At 34.4% G+C, this 23,324-nt stretch overlaps 1 protein-coding gene across 2 annotated transcripts in view; it reads right to left on the reverse strand.

Moving 5' to 3' along the window:
• Positions 1-23,324, reverse strand: part of LOC143067725 (low-density lipoprotein receptor-related protein 5-like) — an 81,589-nt gene that overhangs the window by 46,816 nt on the left and 11,449 nt on the right. For both annotated transcript variants that reach the window (XM_076241201.1, XM_076241202.1), the window contains 2 exons: positions 19,195-19,447; positions 18,130-18,277 (listed from right to left, as the gene is read on the reverse strand). In XM_076241201.1, coding sequence (XP_076097316.1) covers positions 18,130-18,277; positions 19,195-19,447 — 401 coding nt within the window. The remainder of the gene's footprint in view (positions 1-18,129; positions 18,278-19,194; positions 19,448-23,324) is intronic.

Genomic DNA, 23,324 nt, shown 5'->3' on the forward strand with positions numbered 1-23,324 from the left:
CACATGCACGTGGTCCAATGGCTTTGGATATACTATGGAGTTAATAATATTTTTATTATCCGTTTAAAAGAGTTTTTTTATGTACATGATGTAGGCAAATTGAAAAAAAAGATGTATATATAGCTTACACATGTTAAACATGTTACACGTACTAAGGATTTACAGGAGTGTGAGAGGTTGTTTTAACTGGTCTGCGTTTAAAGAACTGACGCCCTGTTGTCTGACCATTCTACTATAGCTGGACGTTCTATAGGAACCATTGTTACTTGTTTACAATAAAGCTACTAGCTGCTAGGGCGTTCTACAGGATCCCCTGGTCGTTCTACATGATCCCCTGTTGTCTGAACCATATATATCTACTACAGAACGTTCTATAGGATCCCTTATATTGTTTGTTTATCATGTATACACTAAAGGACGTTCTACAGGATCCCCTGGGCAGTCTACAGGATCCCTTGTTGTCTGAATATATTATATATATCTACTATAGTATAGAAAGTTCTCTATATATAGGAACAAGTTTTTGGTCAGGATTCTTCTGAAAAAGCTCATACCAAATTTATGAAATATATCCTTGGTGTAAACAGAAAGTCAAGTAATATAGCTGTAATGTCAGAGATTGGTAGATTTCATATGTATTTTACTATAATTTTATCAATGTTAAAATATTGTCATAGACTGGAACGTTTGAAAGAAGGATTATTATTTGATGCATTTATATGTTGTAAACATACAGTTACATAGTTCTAATGTAAATGCATGGTATTCTAGTATAGATTATATTCAGAGAGAGATTGAATTACCAAATTTTGACCAATCAAATTGGTTCTTTATGTCAGTATGTTAAAAATAAACTATGTAAAAGTTCTTTCATATTTCGGAATAAACTGAAGTATCAAACAATTAACTCTAAAAAGGGAAAAAATTGTGTTAAAAAAAGAAAAATATTTAGAATTACAGGACTTCAAAAAAAGATAGTCAATTTGTATATTAAGAATAAGCGCTCATTTAAAAATTGAGACAAACAGCTATTAAAAAAAAACATATAGAAAGATCTGAGCGTCTTTGTTCTAATTGTTCATTCGGTAAAGTTGAAAATGAGCTTCATGTTTTATTAGAATTCCCTCTTTATGATATTCAAAGGGACGATTTTTTCCAAGACATTTCTAACAATTGTTATAATTTTATAACTTTAAATAAATCTTCTAAATTTTTATGGCTCTTGACCCAAGAAAATGTTACTCTATGGAAAAACTGGGCTGTTATATTGGTGACTGTTTTGAATTAAGGAGATCAGGTATGAACACTGACACTAAGTCAAGTAAACAATTTGAGAATAAATACATATATAATGTAATTTTATTATTCTTTTATTCACAATATATATGTGGTTTTTGGCTTGATTCTGACCAATGCTTATATTCCAAATATATATGTATATGCCTCTATAATTGTTTATGGGCCCTGTAATTTTGGGAAAAAATATATATAATAGGATCCCATATTGTTTGTTTATAATGTATATACTAAAGGACGTGTTCTCAAGACCCCCTGTTGTCTGAACATTATATATAAACTATAGAACGTTCTATAGGATACCCTATTGTTTGTTTTTGATGTATCTACTAGGCTAAGAGAACGTTCTACCGGATCCCCTGTTGTTTGTTTTTCAAGTGTATACAATAGGGCGTTCTACAGGATCCCATAGGCGGTCTACAGGATCCCTTGTTTTCTCAACATTATATATCTACTATATGACGTTCTATATGATCCCTTGTTGTTTGTTGTTCAGGTTTATACTATAGGGCGTTCTACAGTATCCCCATGGCGGTCTGCAGGATCCCCTGTTTTCTCAACATTAGTTATCTACTATAAGACGTTCTATAGGATCCCCTGTTGTTTGTTTTTCAAGTATATACTATAGGGCGTTCTACAGGATCCCCTGGACGGTCTACAGGATCCCCTGTTTTCTCAACATTAGTTATCTACTATAAGACGTTCTATAGGATCCCCTGTTGTTTGTTTTTCAAGTGTATACTATAGGGCGTTCTACAGGATCCCCTAGGCGGTCTACAGGATCCCCTGTTTTCTCAACATTATATATCTACTATATGACGTTCTATAGAGCCCCCTGTTGTTTGTTAATCATGTTTATACTATAGGGCATTATACAGTATCCCCTGTTTTCTCAACATTATTTATCTACTATAAGACGTTCTATAGGATCCCCTGTTATTTATTTTCAAGTCTATACTATACGGCGTTCTACATGATCCCCTGGACGGTCTACAGGGTCTCCTGTTGTTTATGAAAAGTATGCATTTAAGATAGGACCTTCTAAAGGTTCCCCTGTTGTTTATTTAACATGTATATACTATAAGGCTTTCTATAGGATCACTTGGTTGGTATGCAGGATCCCCTGTTTTCTCAACAATATATATCTACTATCAGACGTTCTATATGATCCCTTGTTGTTTGTTGTTCAGGTTTATACTATAGGGCGTTCTACAGTATCCCCTTGGCGGTCTGCAGGATCCCCTGTTTTCTCAACATTATTTATCTACTATAAAACGTTTTATAGGATCCCCTGTTGTTTGTTTTTCAAGTGTATACTCTAGGGCCTTCTACAGGATCCCCTACGCGGTCTACAGGATCCCCTGTTTTCTCAACATTATATATCTACTATATGACGTTCTATATGGCCCCCTGTTGTTTGTTGTTCATGTTTATACTATAGGGCGTTATACAGTATCCCCTGGGCGGTCTGCAGGATCGCCTGTTTTCTCAACATTATTTATCTACTATAAGACGTTCTATAGGATCCCCTGTTGTTTATGAAAATTATGCATTTAAGATAGGACCTTCAAAATGTTCCCCTGTTGTTTATTTAACATGTATATACTATAAGGCTTTCTATAGGATCACTTGGTTGGTCTGCAGGATCCCCTGTTTTCTCAACATTATATATCTATTATCAGACGTTCTATATGATCCCTAGTTGTTTGTTGTTCAGGTTTATACTATAGGGCGTTCTACAGTATCCCATGGGCGGTCTGCAGAATCCCCTGTTTTCTCAACATTATTTATCTACTATAAGACGTTCTATAGGATCCCCTGTTGTTTGTTTGTCAAGTGTATACTATAGGGCGTTCTACAGGATCCCCTAGGCGGTCTACAGGATCCCCTGTTTTCTCAACATTATATATCTACTATATGACGTTCTATAGTGCCCCCTGTTGTTTGTTGTTCATGTTTATACTATAGGGCGTTCTACAGCATCCCCTGTTTTGTCAACATTATATATCTACTATAAGACGTTCTATAGGATCCCCAGTTGTTTATTTTTTTAAGTCTATACTATAGGACGTTCTACATGATCCCCTGGACGATCTACAGGGTCTCCTGTTGTTTATGAAAATTATGCATTTAAGATAGGACCTTCTAAAGGTTCCCCTGTTGTTTATTTAACATGTATATACTATAAGGCTTTCTATAGGATCATTTGGTTGGTCTGCAGGATCCCCTGTTTTCTCAACATTATATATCTACTATATGACGTTCTATAGTGCCCCCTGTTGTTTGTTGTTCAGATTTATACTATAGGGCGTTCTACAGAACGTCATATAGTAGATATATAATGTTGAGAAAACAGGGGATCCTGTAGACCGCCTAGGGGATCCTGTAGAAGGCCCTAGAGTATACACTTGAAAAACAAACAACAGGGGATCATATAGAACGTCTTATAGTTGATAAATAATGTTGAGAAAACAGGGGATTCTGCAGACTGCCCAGGGGATACTGTTGGGCCCCCTGTTGTTTGTTGTTCATTTTTATACTATAGGGCGTTATACAGTATCCCCTGGGCGGTCTGCAGGATCCCCTGTTTTGTCAACATTATTTATCTACTATAAGACGTTCTATAGGATCCCCTGTTGTTTATGAAAATGATGCATTTAAGAAAGGAGCTTCTAAAGGTTCCCCTGTTGTTAATTTAACATGTATATACTATAAGGCTTTCTCTAGGATCACTTGGTTGGTCTGCAGGATCCCCTGTTTTCTCAACATTATATATCTACTATGAGACGTTCTATATGATCCCTTGTTGTTTGTTGTTCAGGTTTATACTATACGGAGTTCTACAGTATCCCCTGGGCGGTCTGCAGGATCCCCTGTTTTCGCAACATTATTTATCTACTATAAGACGTTCTATAGGATCCCCTGTTGTTTGTTTTTCAAGTGTATACTAGAGGGCGTTCTACAGGATCCCCTAGGCGGTCTGCAGGATGCCCTGTTTTCTCAACATTATATATCTACTATATGACGTTCTATAGTGCCCCCTGTTGTTTGTTGTTCATGTTTATACTATAGGGCGTTCTACAGTATCCCCTGGGCAGTCTGCAGGATCCCCTGTTTTCTCAACATTATATATCTACTATAAGACGTTCTATAGGATCCCCAGTTGTTTATTTTTCAAGTCTATACTATAGGGCGTTCTACATGATCCCCTGGACGGTCTTCAGGGTTTCCTGTTGTTTATGAAAATTATGCATTTAAGATAGGACCTTCTAAAGGTTCCCCTGTTGTTTATTTAACATGTATATACTATAAGGCTTTCTATAGGATCACTTGGTTGGTCTGCAGGATACCCAGTTTTCTCAACATTATATATCTACTATATGACGTTCTATAGTGCCCCCTGTTGTTTGTTGTTCATGTTTATACTATAGGGCGTTCTACAGTATCCCCATGGCGGTCTACAGGATCCCCTGTTTTCTCAACATTAGTTATCTACTATAAGACGTTCTATAGGATCCCCTGTTGTTTGTTTTCAAATGTATACTATAGGGCGTTCTACAGGATCCCCTAGGCGGTCTACAGGATCCCCTGTTTTCTCAACATTATATATCTACTATATGACGTTCTATAGAGCCCCCTGTTGTTTGTTAATCATGTTTATACTATAGGGCATTATACAGTATCCCCTGGGCGGTCTGCAGGATCCCCTGTTTTTTCAACATTATTTGTCTAGTATTAGAAGTTCTTAGGATCTCCTGTTGTTTGTTGTTCATTCACTGGGCGGTCTACGATAACGATCCTCTTTGTTTGTTGTTCATTCACTGGGCGGTCTACGATAACGATCCTCTAATGTCTGAACATTATATATGTTACAGTGAATTTGTATAATCATGGATTATGTAGAATCCCTAAAATTTTCAGGGATTATGTATAATCACTGGTTAGTTTAGGGATTATATATAATCACTACAATTTTCAGGGATTATGTATAATCACTAAAAAAAAACATCAGGGATTATACAGAATAAATGAAATGATACTAAAATATATAACGGTGTCTTCCCATTTATCCAACTTTTTAAATTTTTTATTTTTGTTAATTATTGGGTTGTTTGTTTAGTAATAATAAGGTGTCTTTCTAAAATTTGACAGTAAATTTGTTCCTGTATGTTTTTATATTATTAAAAATATATATATATTACATTAATGTAAACATTCATAAGATTGTCAATTCTATCCCGAATTTGTCAATTAAAACAGCAAAAGACGTAGAAATATCTGAATGTTTTGGTATTTGAGCAAATGTAAAATCATTTGTTCCCCAGACTAATGCTATACCGACCAGAAACTTAAAATTTTACGACACTAGAGAGACAAAAGTCAATAATTTTCTTCAGTTTTACCGGTTTAAGGAAAGTAAGACAATATTAAACATGAGGGAAAATACAAAAACTATGACCTCTTGTGTTTTAGAAATTGAAAGTTAAGTTAAGTTAAGTTATTTAATATTATATAAATCAACCGAAGTTAAGTTAAGTTAAGTTATTTAATATTATATAAATCAACCGAAGTTAATTAAGTTAAGTTATTTAATATTATATAAATCAACCGAAGTTAAGTTAAGTTAAGTTATTTAATATTATATAAATCAACCGTCGTTGCACGGGACTCGTACCGTTGCCCGCTCTGATTGCATTGATATCTGCATCGTTAGCGAGAACCTTATCCCCACTGCTACCGGGGTTAACATTATCAATTGGCAAATCAAGCCATTTAAACTGTACTTTGAAAATGATTGAAATATATGAAATAAGTCATTAAAAATCTTGATAAAACTAAAGGGGGTCTCAACACAGGTGCGTGTAGCTCACAGCTTAATGATATGAAGAAAAGTAAATGTGTTTTATAAATCACAAGTCTACTACCAATAATTATGCACACTTTTTAGAATTTCGTAAAATTTTCGTTTGTGTACCTTTTCTCATGGACTGGCTCATATCAGACTAATACCATTAATATTGTATAACGTTAGGCATAATATATTAATATGAAAGACACAAAAATATTGAAATGATAAACACAATATAATTAAATGATAAGCACAATATGATTAAATGATAAGCAAAATATATATTGAATAATTGATGTTTTGTTTTTAATACTGACTTTATCAGCAATAATATCGAGCAAGCCCTTTTTGATATTTACTGTATCAGTATTAATAATATCAAGCGAGCCCACAAGAGCGGGTTGATGAAGTTAATATCAAAATATTAACATGATTAAATGGCATAATTAAATGATAAGCACAATATAATAAAATGATAAGCAAAATATATATTGAATAATTGATGTTTTGTTTTTAATACTGACTTTATCAGCAATAATATCAAGCGAGCCCTTTTGATATTTACTGTATCAGTATTAAAAATATCAAGTGAGCCTCCAAGGGCGGGTTGATGAAGTTAGTATTAAAATATTAATATGATTAAATGGCATAATGATTATTATTTTTATGGTATTGTTTCAGCAATTGTTTTTACGTTGAGATATGAATTAAACTGAAATTGTCATTAAAACTATTTTTACGCGTACAATCTTTTTGATGAATGTTAACTTTATGCACAATATTTTAAAAATAAACATTTTATTTACAAACTATAGATTTGGATGGCATCGACTATAACACATTTGTCCTGTTTTTTTTACATGTATATCTATTAAATTCATATTTGTTTTTACCACAATATCAACATTTAAAAAACCTTGTCCTCCATATCCAATCATATTTTACGGCACGTCTCAGAGAAATAGAGTTTTCAGCACAAACATCTGAAGGTACCTATGAAGGGAAATCAGCAACCTCAAACTGATTTCTTGTATTAAAGATCCGAGCAGGAATCCATTGCCATATGGCAAGGATCTCCCTTTCCTGGAACCACTTGTGGAATTGGTTTGAGATATATGTTGTTTTTCCTCTGCAATTTGCATTAACTTTTGAGCATACGTTTTCTTCAACCCAAGCAACACCTGTGCCTGTGCCGAGCTTATTTGTTAGTAGCATAATGAGGTTCAACACTTGGATAAAATATAAAGGAAAATACTCCTCACTTAAGAATCAAATAGTAGATCAGGAATGAAAACAGCATGTTTACTTAAACTTTCAAGGAATAAGAAAAAAATGATAATTTGTCTATGTTAATTTGTTTCATCATCTTTGGAGCTTTTAATTATTGATAATCACTGAAATAATATTAGGGAATTTGTAGAATACTAATTAAAATTATCAGTGATTATGTGAAATCACTGGTAATTTTCATGGAATCTGTATAATCACTAATAATTATACAAATTCATTGTAACATATATATACTGAAGGACGTTCTATAAGATCCCCTATTGATTGTTTTTCATGTTTATACTATAGGTCGTTCTACAGGATCCCCAGGGCGGTCTACATGATCCTCTTTTGTTAAAAATTATGCATCTGAGAAAGAAAATTCTATAGGTCCCCCTGTAGTTTGTTTTCATGTATATACTATAAGGCTTTTATGATCCCTTGGGCGGTCTTCAGGATCTCCTGTTTTCTCAACGTTATATATCTAAAAAAGGACGTTCTATAAGGTCCCCTGTTGGTGTTTATTTTATAGGGCGTTCTACTGTATTCTCTTTTGTCTGAACATTATAAATCTACTATAAAACGTTTTATAGGATCCCATATATTGTTTGTTTATTATGTATATACTAAAGGGCGTTCTACAGGATCCCCTGTTGTTTGAACATTATATACTTACTATAGAACGTTCTATATGATCCCCTATTGTTTGTTTAATAGTTGTGTATTTGTATAGGGCGTTCTATAGGATCCCCGGGCGGTCTATAGGCTACCATTGTTTGATTCATGTATTCACTAGATTTATCTACTAGAGAGCGGTCTATGGGATCCCCTGTTGGGTCTATAGGATCACCTGTTGTGTTATAATCGTGTATCTGCTATAGGGCGTTCTATAGGATCTTCTTTTGGTTGTTAATCATGAATCTATGACAGGTTGTTCTATAGGATCCCCTGGGCGGTCTATAGGACCCCGTATTGTTTAATAATCGCATATTTGCTATAGGGAATTCTTTGGGATCCCCGCGTCGGTCCATAGGATCCTCTGTTGTTTGTTCAACATGTATCTATTAGCGGGCGTTATATATATGCTCCCATAGGCGTTCTTTATGATCCATGGTGGTTTAATAATTGTGTATATGCTATAGGGCGTTCTAAAGGATCCCCGGGGAGGTATATAGGATCCCCTGTTGTTTGTTCATAATGTATCTATAACAGGTTGTTCTATACGATCCCCTGGGCTGTCGATAGGATACCCTGTTGGTTGTTCATCATGTGATGTAAACCATTATATAAAGTTGTGCTTTTTAATAAGGGGATGGTCCTAGATGGTCTCGATTACTATAAACACTGGTCAACAGTATTTTTTTTTATGTTTTTTGTATATAATTCTAGTATTCCTGAGCATAGAACCATGATATTCAATATACAAAGTAGGTGTCAACAATTTGTATGATCCTCAGACCTACATATACCTAGCAGTAGGTAGTTGTGTTTTTTTAGTATAAATTTTATTTCAAAAATGCTGACGGTAACCTAGCAATGGCAAGGTCGTCTGGCAACTTGACAACAGTATGACATCCGCCTTTGCTCGCAATGGCAATTCTATTTGGTTTCGTATTCTTATGGATTTGTACAGACAGGAGGAAAGAAATTGACCCGTCTTTTAATATCCCTTTCCGATATATTGATTAATGATAATAGATTCAATGAGTATATATGGCAAGCCGTTTTACTATTTATTCTAACTTCAAGATAGCTCATATAATATATTAGATATTTCAAATGATATATAAAATCTCTCTTTCATATATAATATACAAGATATCTCATATAATATATAATATATAAGATATTTTATATAATTTACTCTTTATAAGATATCTTATCAACTTTAAAAGATAGCTTTTATACTTTATAAGATATCTTATTAATTCAATAAGATATATTATACACTTAAGAAGATAAATTATAAACGAAATGAAAAAAAATAAAAAGAAACGAACAATAACAATATAATATGCCCCCTTTGAAAGGGATAACAAGGAACCGCCCAGGGTATCGTGTAGAACACCCTGTTATAGATACATGAACAACGAACAGGGAATCCTATAGACCGCCCTGGGGATCCTATAAAACACCCTATAGCAGATACACGAATAATGCACAACAGGTGATCCTATAGACCCAACAGGGGACCCATAGAACGCTCCCTAGTAGATACATGATTACTTAACAACGGGATCCTATAGAATACAATTATTAAACCACAGGGAATCCTATAGACCGACCAGGGGATCCTGTAGAACGCCCTCCAATAGATACATTATGAACAAACAACAGGGCTCCTCTAGACAGACCTAGAGATTCTATGGACCGACCCGGGGGTCTTAAAGAACGTCCTATAGCAGATGCACGATTATTAAACAATACCAACCAACAGGGGAACATATAGATGGCCTAGAGGATCTTAAAGAACGTCGTATACTAGAAACATAATGAACAAACAGCATGTTATTCTAAAGACCGCCCCGGAGATCCTATAGAACGACCTTCAGCATGCAGATACACAACAGGGGATCCCATAAAACTCCCTCTAGTATATACGTAAAGTAAATACATGTTTAAAAAAACAGGGGAACCTATAGAAGGTTCTATCCTAGATGCATACAAATCAAACAGGGGATCCTGAAGAATATATAATGCTCAGACAACAGGAGATCATGAAGATGGGCCTATAGTATGAACATGAAAAACAATCAAGAAGGGATCCTATAGAACGTCCTATGATAGATATATAATGTTGAGAAAACAGGGCATCCTGCAGACCGCCCAAGGGATCATAAACGCCCTATAATATATACATAATAAACAAAGAACAGGGGAACCTATAGAATTTCCTATCTCAGATGCATATTTTTTTTTAACAAAAGGGAATTCTATAGACCGCCCAGAGGATCCTGTAGAACGCCCGATAGTATAAACATAAAAAACAATCAACAGGGCATCCTGTAGACCGCCCAGGAGATCCGGTAGAACGCCCTTTTAGTATATAAACAATAAACAAACAATATAAGGGATCCTATAGAACGTCCTATAGTAGATATACAATGTAAAGACAAAAGGGGATCCTGTAGAACGCTAAGGGGGTCCTATTGAACGCCCTTTAGTATATACATGATAAACAAACAACAGGGGATCCTGTAGAATGTTTTATAGTAAATATATAATGTTCAGACAAAAGGGGATCCTGTAGACTGCCTAGGGGATCCTATTGAACGCCCTTTAGTATATAAATGATTGACAAACAACATGGGATCCTATAGAACGTCTCATAGTAGATAAATAATGTTGAGAAAACAGGTGATCCTTTAGAACGCCCTATAGTATAAACATGAAAAATAATCAACAGGGGGTCTTATAGAACGTCCTATAGTACATATATCATGTTGAAAAACAAAGATTCCTGCAGAGCACCCAAAGTTTCCAGCAGACCGCCCAAGGGATTATATAGAAAGCCCTATAGTATAAACATGAAACACAATCAACAGGGGGTCTTATAGAACGCCATTTAGTACATATATAATGTAAAGACAACAGGTATACTTTAGACCGCCCAAGGGATCCTTTAGAATGCCCCTTGGTATAGGTAGCAATAAACAGTTAGGAAAAAATATTAAAATTTACCCTCATAAATTTTACCATCCCCTTTTCATTGCTTTTTTGCAATACTAAACTTACTGTTTGTGTCATATATGTGCATATGTATGTAATCAGAATCTTCCATAGATTTTATATCCAGTATATAAAATGGTAAAATATAATTTCTTTGGGGTGTATCCATGGCAACAATCTGCACTTATTTGCTGTAAAATATTGCAAAAAGGGGGGAAAAGATGTCACATATTTCCCCAAAATTTGGCTAAAAGTAGAATTTCAATCGCTTGCAGTAATACCTTTTCTGAAACTGTGTTCATATGGCATTCAGTAGATCCAATGAAAATCATATGTCTTTCGTCTCATTTTTTTGTAAAATTGCGTCAAAAACTTCGTGTAGAAAAAAAGTGTTTGTAAACATTACATTAATTTCTGGACCGATGGCCGGTCAAGCTATGAAAATACGGATTGTCAAACAGAAAATAGCCCATAAAACATGTTAAAAACAATCTTGATGCTCTTATAAACCATCTTTGAAGGCTAAATTAGTACTCAGCTGTCTAAAAATGAATTTTATTACACACTAACTTTCCTGTTTGAAAAATCCACAGGGGCCATAATGCGAAACTAAACTCCTAACTGTGTATTGCTACCATATACATGATTAACAAACAATAGTTGCTACCATAGACATGATTAACAAACAATAGGGGATCCTATAGAACGTCTTAAAGTAGATATATTATGTTGAGAAAAAAACAGGGGATCCTGTAGACCGCCCAGGGGATCCTGTAGAACGCCCTATAGTATATAAATGAAAAAACAAACAACGGGGGATACTTTAGAACGTCTTATAGTAGATATATATTTTTAAACAAATGGGGATCCTGTAGACCGCCCAGTGGATCCTGTAGAAAGCCCTATAATATAAACATAAAAAAACAATCTACAGGGCATCCTGTAGACCGCCCAGGGGATCCTGTAGAACGCCCTTTAGTATATAAATAAAATAAACAAACAATATACGGATCTTATAGAACGTCCTATAGTAGATATCTAATGTAAAGACAACAGGGGATCATGTAGACCGGCCAAGGGATCCAGTAGAACGCCCTTTAGTATATAAATAAGAAACAAACAATATGGGATCCTATACAACGTCCTATAGTAAATATATAATGTAAAGACAACAGGGGATCCTGTAGACCGCCCATGGTATCCTGTAGAACGTCCTTTAGTATAAACATGAAAAACAATCAATAGAACGTCCTATAGTACATATATTATGTTGAAAAAACAAAGATTTCTGCAGACCGTCCAAAGTTTCCTGCAGACCGCCCAATGGATCATATAGAAAGCCCTATAGTATAAACATGAAAAACAATCAACAGGGGGTCTTATATATAGAACGTCATTTAGTACATATATAATTTAAAGACAACAGGGGATCCTGAAGACGGCCCAGGGGATCCTGTAGAACGCCCTTTAGTATATACTTGATAAACAAACAATAGGGGATCCTATAGAACGTCTTATAGTAGATATATTATGTTGAGAAAACATGGGATCCCGTAGACCGACCAGGGGATCGTGTAGAACGCCCTATAGTATATACTTGAAAAATAAAGAACAGGGGATCCTATAAAACGTTTAATAGTAGATATATATTTTTAAGCAAATGGGGAACCTGTAGAAAGCCCAGTGGATCCTCTAGAAAGCCCTATGATACAAACATAAAAAAAAACAATCAACAGGGCATCCTGTAGACCGCCCAGGGGATCCAGTAGAACGCCCTTTAGTATATAAATAATAAACAAACAATACAGGGATCCTATAGAACGTCCTATAGTAAATATATAATGTAAAGACAACAGGGGATCCTGTAGACCGCCCATGGTATCCTGTAGAACGCCCTTTAGTATAAACATGAAAAACAGTCAATAGAACGTCCTATAGTACATATATAATGTTGAAAAACAAAGATTTCTGCAGACCGCCCAATGGATCATATAGAAAGCCCTATAGTATAAACATGAAAAACAATCAACAGGGGGTCTTATATATAGAACGCCATTTAGTACATATATAATGTAAAGACAACAGGGGATCATGAAGACCGCCCAGGGGATCATGAAGACCGCCCAGGGGATCCTGTAGAACGCCCTTTAGTATATACTTGATTAACAAACAATAGGGGATCCTATAGAACGTCTTATAGTAGATATATTATGTTGAGAAAACAGGGGATCCCGTAGACCGACCAGGGAATCGTGTAGAACGCCCTATAGTATATACTTGAAAAACAAAGAACAGAGGATCCTATAAAACGTTTAATAGTAGATATATATTTTTAAACAAATGGGGATCCTGTAGAAAGCCCAGTGGATCCTGTAAAAAGCCCTATAATATAAACATAAAAAAACAATCAACAGGGCATCCTGTAGACCGCCCAGGGGATCCAGTAGAACGCCCTTTAGTATATAAATAAAATAAACAAACAATATACGGATCTTATAGAACGTCCTATAGTAGATATCTAATGTAAAGACAACAGGGGATCCTGTAGACCGCCCATGGTATCCTGTAGAACGCCCTTAAGTATAAACATGAAAACCAATCAATAGAACGTCCTATAGTACATATATAATGTTGAAAAACAAGATTTCTGCAGACCGCCTAAAGTTTCCTGCAGACCGCCCAAGGGATCATATAGAAAGCCCTATAGTATAAACTTACATTATACATAGAACGCCATTTAGTACATATATAATGTAAAGACAACAGGGGATCCTGAAGACCGCCCAGGGGATCCTGTAGAACGCCCTTTAGTATATACTTGATTAACAAACAATAGGGGATCCTATAGAACGTTTTATAGTAGATATATTATGTTGAGAAAACAGGGCGATCCCGTAGACCGACCGACCTGTAGAACGCCCTATAGTATATACTTGAAAAACAAACAACAAGGGATCCTGTATAACATCTTGTAGTAGATACATAATGTTGAGAAAGCAGGAGATCACACAGACCGACCAAGGGATCCCGTAAAAAGTCCTCTAGTAGATACATCAAAAACAAACAATAGGGTATCCAATAGAACGTTCTATAGTTTATATATAATGTTTAGACCAAAAGGGATCCTGTAGACTGCCTAGGGGATCCTATTGAACGCCCTTTAGAATATACATGATAACAAACAACATGATATCCTATAGAACGTCTTATAGAAGAAACATAATGTTGAGAAAATAGGTTATCCTTTAGAACGCCCTATAGTATAAACATGAAAAACAATCAACAGGGGGTCTTATAGAACGTCCTATAGTACATATATTATGTTGAGAAATAGAGATTCCTGCAGACCACCCAAAGTTTCCCGCAGACCGCCCAAAGGATCATATAGAAAGCCCTATAGTAAAAACATGAAAAACAATCAACAGGGGGTCTTATAGAACGTCCTATAGCACCTTTATTATGTTGAAAAACAGGGATTCCTGCAGACCATCCATAGTTTCCTGCAGACCGCCCAAGGGATCATATAGAAAGCCCTATAGTATAAACATGAAAAACAATCAACAGGGGGTCTTATGAACGTCCTATAGTAGATGTATAATGTAAAGACAACAGGCCTAGGGTATCCTGTAGACCGCCCGAGGGATCCTTTAGAATGCCCTTTAGTATATACATGATTAACAAACAATAGGGGATCCTATAGAACGTCTTATAGTAGATATATTATGTTGAGAAAACAGCAGATCCTGTAGACCGCCCAGGGGATCCTGTAGAACCCCCTTATAGTATATAAATGAAAAACAAACAACAGGGGATACTTTAAAACGTCTTATAGTAGATATATATTTTTACACAAACGTAGATCCTGTAGAACGCCCTATAGTATAAACATAAAAAACAATCAACAGGGCATCCTGTAGACCGCCCGGGGGATCCGGTATAACGCCCTTTAGTATATAAATAATAAACAAACAATATAGGGGATCCTATAGAACGTCATATAGTAGATATATAATGTAAAGACAACAGGGGATCCTGTAGAACGCCCTATAGTAGAAACATGAAAAACAATCAACAGGGGGTCTTATAGAACGTCCTTTAGTAGATATATAATGTATAGACAACAAAGGATCCTGAAGACCGCCCAGGGGATCCTGTAGAACGCCCTTTAGTATATACTTGATTAACAAACAATAGGGGATCCTTTAGAACGTCTTATAGTAGATATATTATGTTGAGAAAACAGGGGATCCCGTAGACCGACCAGCACAGTGGAGCCTGTAGAAAGCTCTATAATATAAAAAATAAAAAAAAAAACAATCAACAGGGCATCCTGTAGACCGACCAGGGGATCCAGTAGAACGCCCTTTAGTATATAAATAATAAACAAACAATATAGGGATCCTTTAGAACGTCCTATAGTAAATATATAATGTAAAGACAACAGGGTTTCCTGTAGACCGCCCATGGTATCCTGTAGAACGCCCTTTAGTATAAACATGAAAAACAATCAATAGAACGTCCTATAGTACATATATAATGTTGAAAAACAAAGATTTCTGCAGACCGCCCAAAGTTTCCTGCAGACCGCCCAAGGGATCATATAGAAAGCCCTATAGTATAAACATGAAAAACAATCAACAGGGGGTCTTATATATAGAATGCCATTGAGTAAATATATAATGTAAAGACAACAGGGGATCCTGAAGACCGTCCAGGGGATCCTGTAGAACGCCCTTTAGTATATACTTGATTAACAAACAATAGGGGATCCTATAGAACGTTTTATAGTAGATATATTATGTTGAGAAAACAGGGGATCCCGTAGACCGACCATACAGGGGATCTTGTAGAACGCCCTATAGTATATACTTGAAAAACAAACAACAGGGGATCCTGTATAACATCTTGTAGTAGATACATAATGTTGAGAAAGCAGGGGATCACACAGACCGACCAAGGGATCCCGTAAAAAGTCCTCTAGTAGATACATCAAAAACAAACAATATGGTATCCAATAGAACGTTCTATAGTTTATATATAATGTTCAGACAACAGGGGATCCTGTAGAACGTTCTTTGCTATATACATGATAAACAAACAATATAGGAGATCCTATAGAACGTTCTATAACTAAGAATATAAGGTTCAGACAACAGGGGATCATGTAGACCGCCCAGAAGATCCCGTAGAACGCCCTAATAGAACATGTAGCTTCATTATAAACAAATAACAGGGGAAACGAAGACAAGCACCCCCACCCACACTCCTACTACCACCACCCCCTAACACCCCGTAAAGGTAATGTCTCGTTTCTAAGAACGTGTAAGCTACATGTTTTTTTTTCAATTTGCCTACATCAAAGTACTCTTTTAAGCAGATAATAAAAATATTATTAACTCCATAGTATATTCAAAGCCATGGGATCACGTGCATAGGACATTTGCAAGTCTTTACAACATAATTAAGGCACCACTACTGTGTGTCATATATATGTGAAATATCATATATATCTTAAAAAGGAATATGTATTTGCTTAATGAGGGCACAATGATATATGCTACTGTAATGCGGAACATTTTCCTATATAAGACACCATTTCACGTTGAATGTGAAATAATTTCTGTCATGAACGTTGCACGAAAAATAAAGACTTTAAGGTGAACCTTTTGTGACTGAGTCACACATGTCCTCTTGTATATATGAACTCTCTATTTTACTTAATATTCCCTATTAAGTGTGTACACATTTATGATATAAATAATTAACAGCTTTTAAAAAAGTATATAAAGATATTCCGAACTTTTAAAATGCAAATAAAGGAACATCATTGACCTTACCGCCTTATCATTTCTTATCACGGAAACAAAATTAAATCAATTTCGTTCTTGTGCATGTTGACGATCCCTGTCTAGTGTTGTTTTTTTTTTGAAAAATACTGAGCACGCAAAATAAGCATTTGAATCACGAAGCACGTATAAAAATTACATAAGCAGAACATGTTGAACACCTCGCTGTTTTGCACGACTGAACGTAAAATTAAAAAGTAAAAACACGTTGAACGTGAAATAAAAAAACCCAATCACGTACCACGAAAATAACCCTCTATACCACTCTCCATGAAAGTTAATGATTTTGCATCGTTTTTTTACGATAGTTTTACATGTTAAGAAAATTCTATTTTTAGCATTAGTATTTTCCGAATCGTTTAAGAATAGCCTATAAATAGAATATGCATAATTCATGAATCGTGACGTAGGGCGGTCTACGGGATCCCTTCTTCCGCTTACCGTATATAATAGGCAGATGAGTCATGGTTGGCTATGTGACAACCATGAAAGTAAGTATAGGTAACGCTGTGTCCTTAGACTATAAGCAAACTCATACTGTATAGTCAACTACAGAAATCTGCAATAAATATTTCAGAGTTGATATGATTTACGGATTTTGGAGTTCCTAAATACCTTAACATTGCATAATGAAATACTGGTAAATGTATTATACTGTAAATCATTGCATGAAAGAAGTAAACAAAAATAGAAACAAAAATCGTTCATATCTTGTCAAAAGTATATCATATTTGAATCCGACAGGATGCTTATATAAAAGTCTTAAATACTTTTATTTCCATTGTTGTTTCACAACAGAAAGTTTTGACGATTTAGTGGGTATATTTTTAAATTGTTTGTTCATTATATATTAAAATCAAAATATTTCTTAAATAAATCCGTCAAAATAGAAATCAAACATTGGAGATGTTTATACCAGACAGTTTAAAAGGGTCATATTAAGTAGTGCTAGTAATCAAAATGTTGCTGCTACCAATTAAAGATACAGAACGAACTGTCATCATGACAGTCTTGTAGTATTAAAAAGTCACATTAGTACAAATAAGAAAGTCACTGACACCAATTAAAGATACAGAACTACCACTGTATTCAGTCTTGATGTTATTACTAGATAGTATTAAAAAGTCACATTAAGTACAAATAAAAAAGTCACTGACACCAATAAAAAATACAGAATGATCAGTTATGATGATAACTTACAGGAAAGTTCTCCCGCCTGCATATCTTCATCATACATCATTATGGCGAATGGTATGTAGCCTAATTTGTAGTTTGTATAGCCTTTACCAGTGATTTTGTCATAGATTTTTAAATGTCCCTCCTCTTGCTCTGTCATGAATATAAACTTCTGTAATTATAAAAAAACAGAAAATGCTTTATTTTTATAAATTATATACAATATGATTCTAGTGTAAACCCATTCAAACAGGAAAACCAACGGTCTAATCTATATACAAAAAAAAAACGAGAAACGAGAAACACGTATTAACCACATCAACAAAAGACAACCACCGAATAACAGGTTCCTGACTTAGGACAAGTGCAACAAATGCTGCGTGTGTAAACATTTTAACAGGTTCCAACCTTCACCCTAACCTGAATATAACATCACAACATAGAAAGACATCCTATAAAATATCAATTGAAATGGGCTAACTCAACCAAAGACATATTAACAAAAACAAGTAAACATACACTGAACGAATAAATTTAATTTATGACACAACTGTTTGTAAATACAAAATTGTGAGGACAATATATGAAAAAAAATTCAATAAACAAAGGAAAGTCCCATATCAAATGATGGTTGTTCAATCTAAAATGAAAATTAAGGTAAAATAAAGATGAATTTTCTTAAATAAAATAGTCCTACTATATGACATGTTTTTGTCGTCATATTTCTCAATATTTCAGCCTACTTATTTTCACTTAAAATATACTTCGTTCTTAAAAATCAACTTAAACAAACAGCATGCATTTTTAAAGAATCATAACGGGAAAAGCATGTTGTAAGTTGATTTCAAGTGCGAGAATGACATATTTATCTTTTACTTATCTTTCTTCTTAGACGTACTTGATTGCATGTTACTCATGAATGCTGTCGAACACAGGTATCTATCATATCTAGTATAGGTTTCATACCTTCATATTATAAATTCCAAGCAAACTGTTTTGTACAGTTTTGATAATTTTATTTTTCCCGTGCATATATCTGTATTTTTTGTACAATTAGAGTGTCAAAAACTTAATTTATTTTATGCTTACCTCATAAAGTGCAATACCAAAAAAGTTTGTATTTGGGAGTGAAAGAACTATTCTTCTATTATTTCCATTAAATTCGACTGTTTCTACTGTGTCTTTTGAGCTATCGACCCAGTAAATAGCGTTGGCGTCATAATCAACTGTAATACCACGTGGATGAACTATATTCTCACTGACGAGTATTCTCCTGTTCCCTCCAGTCAGATCTGACATCTCTATTTTGGGAATATCTCCCCAGTCACTCCAAAACAGATACCTAAGTGAAATATATAAATAGCATAGTTGCATTTTACTTGTTTTCATTAAAGATTCAAAATAAACCTCCATAGTTTTCCTTTTTTTCATTTTTCGAGAGCAACATGCTGTGTCATCAGACTTCTAATAAACAACATGTCAAAGGATATTAAAGTGATTTTAGTTAGTCGAAATAAAAAAAATAAAAAAAAAGGATAGCCCTAATACGCTTCAGTAAATAGATTATTTTCTTATTTAAAAAGGGTTTGGGGAAAACAAGTGAATTCTAACTCTACAGCGGAAAAGATGAGGGCAGATATGTAAATGATTTAATGTCAAATGCTACAGAGATTAAAAGTCGCAAAACTATTTGCCAACTACTAAGTTGAAAATTACATCACCAGTGAATCTTTAATACCGCCAAGAATGTGGAATTTAATTTTCGGCTCTCCAACCATTTGCGAGCTTGGTCTTGTGAAACGACGATAGTCCCTCGGAAGGGGACGATAAATAACTGACCCGTGTTAAAAGAGAGAGTCATATCTCTTTCACGTAAAATATACCCTTGTAGATTTAGAAAGGAGCAAGCTATTGCTGCTACAAGGCAGCATTCGCAACCGCAAAGTGGAAAAGGATTAATTTACGTTGCAATAACTCGTTTCCCAATCCGCCATAAATAAATATGTTCAAACTAAGAATGTGGACGACGGCTCCAAATCATGAATGCACAAAACGTCCCAACAAGGGCCTATTGTCTTCAGAAGTGACTAATGAATTGTTCACGTTGAGAAATGTAGGTCGCTTCAAAATTCATGGAAGACCCATAGAAGAAACTAAATATATTTTTATGCCCCAAGTACGATAGTAGAGGGGCATTATGTTTTCTGGTCTGTGGCTCCGTTCGTCCGTCCGTCCGTCCAGGTTAAAGTTTTTGGTCAAGGTAGTTTTTGATGAAGCTGAAGTCCAATCAACTTGAAACTTAGTACACTTGTTGCTTATGAGATGATCTTTCTAATTTTTAAGCCAAATTAGACTTTTGACCCCAATTTCACGGTCCATGGAACATGGAAAAGGATAGTGCGAGTGGGGCATCCGTGTACTTTGGACACATTCTTGTTTTTCTTTAATTCTAGACTTCAAGTTAAGCTATGTTTTGTAAAACTCATATGATAAAATCTTACATGTATGTACATTAAGAAAGTTATTAGTATTTTCAATGTCAAATATTAAAGGATTACCATACGATAAGATATTAATATTAAGCTGAAGTGAATTGTTTGACAGTATATCCTAGGTAATGGTATTGTAAATAATGAATAAAAAGTGTCCGAAAGTTTCAAACTGTTTTCTCTGATTCCAGTGTGTCCGGGTCTACTCTGACTATAAACATATTTCGGGAAAATCTGTGTTTTCTTTATTTTCCGACGTATAATAAGATTGATTTTAAAATTAATGTTTAAAATTTTATCTGAAGAGAACTTTGAAGAATTATTATCGAAGTTGGCACTACTTGTTGTTTGGTAAAAATGCCGATGGTTAAGGTCGTAGTTTTGTTTTTGTCAGAAAATATTCAAGTTAACCAAAAAGAATAATAAATTTGTCTCAGTATCATTGAAATATACCGGACAATTACTCTGATTATACAAGCATACTCCTAAACAGTCTAAACATACTATAAAACATGACTTCCTGGTCGCTTTGAACTTAATTTAGACAATCTATTTGTATTCTAGATAACTAGTAGAAATTTTTTTTTTTTAGTCTAAGATGATTGTGCGAATCGATTGTTTTAGGTTATAAAATGATTCCCATTATAATCATGTTTTTTTAGTTTAAATAATAACCATCAATAAAAAACACGATGGAATGTTTTTAATACCTTTAGGACAGAAATCAAGTCTACTATGTTTCCCACGTTTATAGCTATACTAAAATCATGAATCAAGTACAATTGATGGTTATGAGTCGTAATGCATGTTTCCAATGGCGAAGATGTTGATGATGTTTTCAACTCCCGTATCAATAACTAGAAGATTGCAGTGCATGGAGGCACATACATATTGGATTTACAGACAGCAAAAAGAAAAAAATTGACATTTAATTTGTTTTATTTTCACATTGGGAGTCTAAATCACTTAACGGATACACCCAAATTCCCACCGTCTGCAGCGTGACATGATTATGAGCACATCGGCATCATGTCAAATCAATACTTGCATAAAATGAATTAGAATGTAAACTAACTCCTTCAAACTGAAAACATTTGGAATGTCAATCGATTAAAAAAAAAAATTACAGTTAAACCTCACTTTAGCAATATCATATGTTATGTCCCCAGGAGTAAGCCCCACCAACCATCATTTCACAATTACTCCTGGGGACAAAACATATGGTAATTTACGACTATACAATTTACAGCTTTACATTTGACCATTTCTTCTTCTTTTTTTTATATACATTTTACAAAATTTCATATGAGGTGGTGTCACTTAGTTTAAACATATTTCATTTGCTTAAATGTGCAAAAGGGACGAGACACAAGTTAATCAAACTTATATAGTCTTCTCCTATAACAATTTATAACAATAGAATATTTACAAAGCATGCATACAAACAATACATTATATAAAAAATATTTGAACTGTGAAGAGATGGTGTGTGATGATGTGACTGGTTATACACAATATGCATGTATTTGCACTTTATAATGTGCTATATTACACAATTAGAAACCTCTTAGACTCTTTAATAAATTCATATACATTCTTTACAATTATTTCATTTTCAACATTAGTTAAAGACGTATCGCCGGAGGTTAAGATGTTCAAATTTAGTAGAGAGTTATGTGGTAACCAATGTAGATTATTAAATAATTTGGTTCTTATATTCGAATAATTAGGACAATACAAAAAGAAGTGACGTGATTCTTCGCACTTAGCACCACAACTACAAGACGGATCTGAAATAATGTTGACTCTGTTAAGATCATAATTCAAAAAGAAGCTGAGCACCTAAGTTGTGTCAAAATAATATTTAGTTTACGATTGCCAAAGTCATAATGGTTTGGTACTTGGGCTTTTGAATTCAATTTAATATTTTTTAGTTCGGTTTATTACGTATGTCAACATAGAAGGTCTTGGTATGAGAAGCTATAATATATACGGTTTTGAACATTATCAGATCAAGAATTAAACCTTGAAAGTCAAAGGACAAGGTAAAATTTACTATCCAATGGAACGCGACACATCGTAACATTAATTTCAAGAAATAAGAGATACACCAACTTGTAGTAAAAGAATAGATGCAAAAATTGTATATGTTAATGTCACTTTCGTCAATGGGAAGACATAAGAAATTTGTTTAAGTAACACAAATGTATTCTGAAAAAACGAGCTAAATGAAGACACGTTTTTGTATGTTTGAATTAGTCTTTTTATGTTCTGTTAAAAGTAGAGTAGTACTTTTTTGATGATATTAAGTCAACGCACCATTTATTTTTGTATTCGTTTGGATAATTTGTTTGATTCATCTACATTTTGTACTGATTATCATTAACCTATCATTAATTTTACAAATAAGATACTAATCAGAAGGACTTTGAAACTTTGAATCGTGTGCCTTTTTCAAACACATGTATTAAGCATGAATTTGCTTCTGATTAGGATCAAACCAGTCTTATTTAATATTGAAAGCTAATCTGTCTAATCTGCCTCTGTGTCCTATAGGTACAGTGCATTGTCGCATTTGTCATCCATTCATATGATTATTCAGATTGAGTTATTTTGGGAGAAAAACGAGAAAAAGGCATCCGGATATTGTCCCGTCATTGGACGAAATTTTAAGTCAGATTAGACTTCCGGTTTGCGTTTTTCTGTATACTTTGAACATACATGTATACT

Source organism: Mytilus galloprovincialis, chromosome 3 (assembly GCF_965363235.1).
Source record: "Mytilus galloprovincialis chromosome 3, xbMytGall1.hap1.1, whole genome shotgun sequence".
Taxonomy (NCBI): Eukaryota; Metazoa; Mollusca; class Bivalvia; order Mytilida; family Mytilidae; genus Mytilus; species Mytilus galloprovincialis.